General features: G+C 32.3%; 1 protein-coding gene across 1 annotated transcript; it reads left to right on the top strand.

The window, feature by feature from the left end:
• Positions 1-1,593: 1,593 nt before the first annotated feature.
• On the top strand, positions 1,594-7,305 carry LOC134708182 (LIM/homeobox protein Lhx4-like). Its single transcript, XM_063568516.1, has 5 exons — positions 1,594-1,862; positions 4,231-4,402; positions 4,935-5,137; positions 5,944-6,231; positions 7,027-7,305. Exons 1-5 carry the CDS (start codon positions 1,793-1,795, stop codon positions 7,278-7,280), a joined length of 987 nt encoding a protein of 328 aa, XP_063424586.1. The 5' UTR covers positions 1,594-1,792; the 3' UTR covers positions 7,281-7,305.
• The last annotated feature ends 626 nt before the right edge of the window (positions 7,306-7,931 follow it).

Raw genomic sequence — 7,931 nt, 5'->3', positions numbered from 1 at the left:
TTTTATTTACTCGATTATATCAGAGACATATATACACATATGTGTATATATGTCTCTGATTATATTAGCCATGCATTTATCATAGTCTATGGTATTGTTTCTCCATCTTGCTTGATTTCATTTACTCCTATACTTTAGTGACATCTTTGGGACATGGACCCCTTATTTTATTTTTTCCTTTTCTTTGTGTGTGAGGTTTTTATTTAAAATCTTACAATTCACCGATATATATATATATATATATTAAATGTTAAAGAAACATGAAACCGTATGATTGAGAAACATGAATGATGAACTGCTTATTTCTTCAGTATTGTGTGAATAAGGGAACACCATAAATTTATAATTGTAATCAATAATATGTATTAGGAATATCCAGGGACTTTCTATACATGTGTATTAAAAGTCCTGGAATATCTTTAACAAAAAAATGGGAAAAAGGAGTAAATCAAAATAAGTAAATAAGTAAGTACACTTACTGGGTCGTGAACACTAATCACCTGCCCCACCCCCTCCTCAATTGTATACTGTTATAATTCATTCTTTTTCTGAAAAGGAGTTTGAAGAACAAAATCAAATAAAGATAAACTTTAAGTAACACCAGAGACATATAATACATTATATGTCTCTGGTAACACAAAACAGGATGTATTACAATTATACATCAAAGATAAGTGACCAAAATAAGTTATGAAGAGTATTTTAAAAAAGATACAATCACAAAGAAAAGTCGAATTTTAATAATGGTACATGTACCCCAAGGGCCTGTAAAACTAATCACATGCCCAACACCTCTCTAATGTTATCCATTTGAAATCTATTCCCTTTTGAATGATAAGAATTTCGAAAAATAATAGAATAAGCCAAAATACCACAACAGCCTGACGATTATCCAAAAACATTATAAGTTAAAAAAGACCTATCGATTTCACATAAAAAAAAACCATTACTATGTACGTACAATAATTATCATTGACATTGGAGAATAAATCTACAGCAATGAAATGTTTAATTATAAAGATAGAGATTTTTAAATATAAAAGCCTATAGATATAATTTTGTTATTTGTATAGTATAGACTGAATGTTATATAAACAGATTAAGTTAAGTTAACATTTCCAGTAGCATTTCTACATTGAGTAAAGATTTCTATTACAAAATAATTATATCAAAGCCTATCTAAATAAACGAGAGAGAGAAACACAAATTAAGGTTTGTTGTTGGTAAATAAGTAAACTAAAAAAATAAATGATAATAAATAGACGTCTCAAAATAAATATGAATTGCTCAGACAAGATCAGACATTCTAATAGGATCGATAACCCACACCAATCACTTTGTTTGTTTTCCGTTAACACGTGTAATCGACCCGTCAAAGAACATCAATAGACAAGTGATCACAACAAACATACAAACAAAGAAACACGCGACCCTCCACATGTTATCACCAATTAACCTAATTATCAGAAGTTATTGTTAAATAAACACCGGAAGGAGTCGTTTGTTTATGTCTAGTTTTGGTCAAGACTTTTATCAGGCCAGACAGATAATTTGTAATTATTCCGTCGGATTTCAGATAAATCAGACAAATAAAAATACTTGAGGTATTATAAACGTAGCTCATCCCAGAGACATCTCATATTATCATAACTATTAAACTAAGTCACATTGACATTTATTACTTTGAAAAATAGGTATAATATTAGGAAAATTTAAAATCATTATTGAACGAAATATAATAAACAATCAGTTATTTGATGCTAGTCGGTTGAACTAGTCGAAATTTTATAAAATGGAATATTCGTCTCCGAACACGTCCGGTACAGCTTCAGACCCAGAGAATATTGATTCATGGAAAGGTGGTATGTACAAATATTTTAAAAGCATTAAGTGTCGCAACAAATAACATGTGGAAATGAAGTCAAAGTCTGAATGCCATCCTTTAATTTTTTTTTAAACGAAGGTCGGTGATCGAAGAATTTTAAAGTGTACTACTCAATGTCAACCGTAAAAAAATATTATTGAGTTTTTTTAAATATAAGTTCTTATTTTTTTCTTTCATCACTAATCCAAATAACTCGTTACCATTGCACCATCACCAGCAAACTTATAGATGATGTTTTTTAATTGTGTTTTTTTTTGTTGCTTTTGTTAACTGTTGTTTTAGTGCTTGTCAGAAGTTTCAGTATTTTGTTGTTTTTTTCTCTCAATGGTAGTGTTTTGAATTAGTTTTCTGTAATGAATCACTGTTGCTTTAATTAATACAAAAGTATCAGTAAATGCTTAGTTACGCGAAGGCTTGCATTTACCCTAAGAATAAATCTTTAATTTCTTTTTCACAACTTTTAAATCTTGCCTTCATAACCTTTATAATGTACGTTCTGTTCGATAACAGGCGCTTTTTGACATATCATTCAAAGATACAGCTATACCTTACAGAACTACACGATGAAGGAAATCCTTTTCATTTACATATATACGAAAGCTGAAAGCAATATGTCGTCAGCAAACTATATAGACAATAATAGTGCATTGACTAAGTCACTTGTCATATCAACGACATAAGGATGAGGCTTAGAAACGGGGAAATGCGAGGCTGTGCCGAGCTATTTCCCCGTCTCGGGCCGAATCCTTATATTGTTGATATGTCAAGTCAATGCACTATTATTGTCTTTATAATGCAATCTAAAATGAAATATTCTTAATTGTTGTTTAATGCGTTAAGGTTATTTATTTGATTTAAATATGGGGGAAACCCACTAAAAAAGCCTCATATCATGCTCGCGGAGAAATGTACATCACAATGAAATGTACCGTGATTTACCTGTTGAAACCCACACTCGATGGTGAACGAAATTGTTTAAGTATGGACTTAAATATCAATCAAAAGCATAAAACATAATGATTTATAGGTTACAAACAAAAAATTTTAACAAATGAAATATGTTTTCCCATTACTAATTGCAAAAGAAACAAGGCTGAGTCGTTCCACGCATCGTTGTATGCATTGGATACAAGAACACGTTGGAGAGGTCGTATTCATGATTTCGGCAACTTCCTTATTAAATATTCATGAGGAAAAGTGATATCGGATCAGTGACTGTATATGACAAAGAAATATACAGGCAACACACTTTAACTGCTCTAATAGAACGAGTGCATTATAAATCAGTTTAACTGAATATAAAATATGTAGATATTCGAACGAAGAAGATATGAACTAAATCAGAAGTCGGACTTTTAATAAATCGCAAAGGGTATGTTTATTCCAAAAAGCAATAAACCTCAAAGTCCACATTGATTGATGGTTGTTTTTTTAATCAACGTCCAATTCCAGATTTTCCTAATGTTTTATGCAACTTCAGGAAGAGAACAATATATCAACAAGAAATCCGTATGATTTAGGTTCTAAAATCTCAAAAATGTAGGTCGACGAGGATGAAGGACATGCACATCAAACTTGCTGGATAGTGACAGTAACTCTCCCTTATGATAGCTAAAGATAACGTACAGACTTCTGAAAAAGTTGCTGTAAGGCTTCATTAACACACAGAAATCTATGAACCATGACACGAGGCATTTGATTCAATGCCACTAATCCGACCAATTGAAACTATGCAATAAGGCCGTTATTTTTGTCCCTTAAATTGTTTTGCATTGTCTTATTGGGGCCTTTTATAGCTGACTATATGCGGTATGGGCTTTGCTCATTTTTGAAGGCCGTACGGTGACCTATAATTATTAATGTTTGTGTCATTTTGGTCTTTTGTGGATAGTTGTCTCATTGGCAATCATACCACATCTTCTTTTTTATATATTGCAATCTAACACAGCCGAACAGACTTTCCTCTTGGATTCTACTTCGAGATGAGAGAAATAACAGTAATTATATACAAAGAACAACCTGAGAAGTACTAAACAAAACATTTTGAAATCAACATGCTATCCTAAGTAATATTGAACATCAACACACCATCAATTTTATTGTAGAAGCATAAACTACTAAACACAATACGGGAAAGTGAATATAAAAGAGCGTCTTTTGCATGTTCATTGAAATATCTTGAATATCAATTTCTTCTTTTTTACAAGCCGGTCATTGTACAATGAAAAATATAACTTATAAGAGGTCATTCATGTTTCCAATAATTTGTAAACATACTATACAAATTCGAATGTTTCCTTCATCTGCACACTAATATAAGTACATTACATTTTTTTTCTCCTTAGGTGTTCCAGGGTGTGCTCGATGTGGTAACATTATATACGACAAATCATTACTACGTATCCATGACAAAGTATGGCACCCGTCATGTTTACAATGTTCTATGTGTGACAAACCGCTAGGAAACATTTGCTATGGTAACGGTAGTAATTTGTTGTGTTATGAAGATTATATAAGGTAAGTTAACTGAAGCAACAAACTGAAAAATTAAAATGAATTTTAAGATCAGCAATTCTGAAATGTCTTCGTATTTGTCTAGTAGAGCATGTAACAATATATTAAACATTTTGCCCTGTATCATAAAACACCTATGCTTTTGGTTTCTATGGTTTAATGGCCATATAAAGTCATACGGTCTTCATCAATGAGCAATAGTGACTTTTAGTCATTCACCTTCAAACGTAGTCAAGCAATATAGTCTTTGATTTTTAATTTGAGTTTGAGCATTCGTATTGGAAGTAAAGCCAGAAAAGCGCTACTGACGTTTATTTGTTTGTATCCCTTAGTTTTGTTTTTGATTTTGTTTGTTTTTCTTTTAAGTTATTCTTTATATGATTTACCTTTAATATACCATCATAAAATATCATTTAAATATGGGGGGGGGGGGGGAGGCATTTATTGTTTAAATATGTACATAATGATGTGTCTATATATTTTTATATTTTGTATTCATTTGCATGTTTTACCTAATGTCTATATTCTTATTCAGATCACACCCGTTCCGATGCTCAAGCTGTAAAGTGGTTCTATCCGATAACGAGTATGTACAAAGAGTTCAGAAAAACGTCTATCATCAGACGTGTTTCAAGTGTGTCGTCTGCTATCGCCCATTACAGACGGGAGAACAATTTTACCTTTCAGACGACAACAAACTCGTATGTGGTGATGATTACCGAGCCTTGCGGACAAACGGTAAGTTAAGCAACTCTTAATTTAATATTGACTGGTTACATTTCATCTCAGTTCATTTTAATTAATTATAAGCAGTTTCGCTATTTCAGAAACAAAAGTCTTTCAGTTTCGCTATTTCAGAAACAAAAGTCTTTCAGTTTCGCTATTTCAGAAACAAAAGTCTTTCTATGTAACACTGTATCATATTAGACCTCGTTATGTATGTTTATTTCATTCGTCGTTCAATGGTTAATTAATTAGTTTGTTACTGCTTTTGTTTCATAGATATAGGAAGATGTGGTGTGAGTGCCAATGAGACAACTCTCCATCCAAATAACAATTTAAAAAGTAAATGTTTGCATATGAGGTCTGCTTTATTGATGTATACTCACCGTTTCTTCAATTCTTAAAATGAAAGTAAAAGGTCGAAGTTAGTTGCCAACTTCCCAAACAAAAATTTTCGATGAGACTGTCATCAAAATGAGAGGGTTAGCGCTATAAAACCAGTCTAAATCCACCATTTTCTACATTTGTAAATGCCTGTACCAAGCTAGGAATATGACAGTTCTTGTCTATTCGTTTTGTAATTTGATTTTTCCATGTGATTATGGACTTTTCGAATTGATTTTCCTCTAACATGTCTAAGCTCAGTATTTTTGTGATTTTACTTTTTAAAACGTAATGGCTTGTCTTTTTTTTTTAGCTGAATATTGGTTTTATAGTCAGATATCTTCGTGTATTGAGATATGCAATCATCGTACTTAGATCGGAGTCGACTTATTGTTTCTGGCTATTAAAAATAAAATTTGCAATTTTCTTGTCTTTAGATTCGCAAGACGACAGTGATTCAGAATGTTCTACCGGAAGTGGCAAACGACACAGAACCAGCATTAGTCCACAACAGTTACAATGCTTGACAAAGGCTTACAGCAAAAATCCAAAACCAACCCGTGAAGCGCGAAGACGATTGAGCCGAGATTTATGTCTAGACTATAGAGTAATACAAGTGTGGTTCCAAAATAAAAGAGCAAAGGACAAAAAGTCATCACCCAATAATCATGCTGTGGAAACCAGTTACGACGAACCTGAAGTCCACAGCAGCAGATTTTCACAAGGTATAACGTAGATATTAAAAAACGAGTGTAACATTTTCTGTTGTTTGAAAATGTTTAACAAGACCCACTGTTGCAAGCTTGGTACAAAAATAAAGATCTTGATTGATCAGCATGAAACAAGACTTTTAATTAACTGTAAATCATTTGGAATTGTTATAATGATGATTTGTTTAAAAGATTGCTATAAAATGTAGCATGATTACATCTGACACACAAAAGCTTAAAAATGTAGGATCAAGACATCTCTAAAGCATTTTTGACTTTTTACTACTTCAAATACCAAAAAATAAAATGAAACGGGATAATGATTTTAATGTGAAATTTTTTTTTACTGTTACAAAAGTGTTTTACAGAAAACTGTGAATAATAACACTTTTAAGCTGACAATTTGGGACTCTTTTGGTTTGCGGGAATCACCAGTAAAGATGATATTTTGGTCCGCTGTATGATGTATTTCTAATGAGTTTTATTTTTGTTTGATAATTCTTATTTTTTACCATTTGGTATGTTTTAGATTTGAATAAAATGGGAGCATTATGCATTGCCATTTAGATTAATATTATCTTATGACCAAATATCAATTCGGGAATTCATGGTATTATATGATGAGCGGACTTCCATAACTAGCTCTAAATGGTTCAATAAGACACATCATGGAAACTTATTTTTACACAAAAAAAAAAGGGAAGGCAACAACCAGGTATACCATTAAACCGAAAAGATATTTATTATTAGTTCTTTACGCTTATCATGTCTTGAAAGTAAAACTAACATATTTCTTGTTTGACTCTTTAGATGTTTCCAGAATCCCATCGCAGCCAGTTTTTCACGAGCGTTTGTATAACCAATCTACAGGACGAATGAACAGCAACGATTGGCTAACAGCAGTTCTCGCACATGATAGTGTTCCTCCAAACATCGACCTGTCTCCCGTGGATATTATAAATGGCGAGATTTTACACAAACGTAGAACTGAGTCCGACATAGACAATAGACATTCGTCTGATCCCAGGTCTAGAATCAACTGCAAATGGCAAAACATTGGTTAATATCATAATTAATGTATTTGATTTGCTGTTTAAATTTTAAATAAAGGATTTTGATTTGTAAATTTGTATTTTCAAACGTTTTGTTGTGATCGTACCTGATAAACCTGGCGATTCGCATGCAGCAAGACATTTGCCACTTGTAAAACAGGATATGTTTACCCTTCCGGAGCACATTAAACCTCGCCAGATTTTGGTATTCGTGTTGGAAACTCTTCAGTTAGTTTTCTGTGAACTGTTATTTTGAGAGTTGTTTGTCTTTTTATTTTTGTCTTATCTCGTTTTTGCTATGACATTGGTGGCGGTTTTTCTTTGACTTATGTTTTAAATTATTCCTTTAATAAATAGTTTTCGATGAAGCTGAAGTCCAACCTACTTAAAACTTAGTACATATGTTCCTTATGATATGATGTTTCTAATTTTTAAGCCAAATAAGATTTTTTACCCATTTTCACGGTCCATTGAACATGGAAAATGATCGTGCGAGTGGGGCATCTATGTACTTTGGACACATTCTTGTTCTTTATTGTTTTATGTTCACCAAAAATGTACTATCCCAAAGTTTTGATCTCGCGCATACCAAATGTCTGCTTTTCCAGTAACATTTGCATGTGGTGGCGAAATCGTTGATTTACAGTTCGAACGTAATTGGCT

This window comes from Mytilus trossulus, chromosome 2 (genome assembly GCF_036588685.1).
Source record: "Mytilus trossulus isolate FHL-02 chromosome 2, PNRI_Mtr1.1.1.hap1, whole genome shotgun sequence".
NCBI lineage: Eukaryota > Metazoa > Mollusca > Bivalvia > Mytilida > Mytilidae > Mytilus > Mytilus trossulus.
The sequence above is the reverse complement of the archived record's forward strand: the minus strand, read 5'-3'. Positions and strand labels throughout refer to the sequence as shown.

Excerpts from the sequence above, each read along its gene's own strand:
- LOC134708182 (XM_063568516.1), top strand. The coding sequence starts at position 1,793 with ATGGAATATTCGTCTCCGAACACGTCCGGTACAGCTTCAGACCCAGAG. Across the intron at positions 5,138-5,943 it reads CCGAGCCTTGCGGACAAACG|ATTCGCAAGACGACAGTGAT; the intron begins GTAAGTTAAGCA and ends TCTTGTCTTTAG. Across the intron at positions 6,232-7,026 it reads CAGCAGCAGATTTTCACAAG|ATGTTTCCAGAATCCCATCG; the intron begins GTATAACGTAGA and ends TTGACTCTTTAG.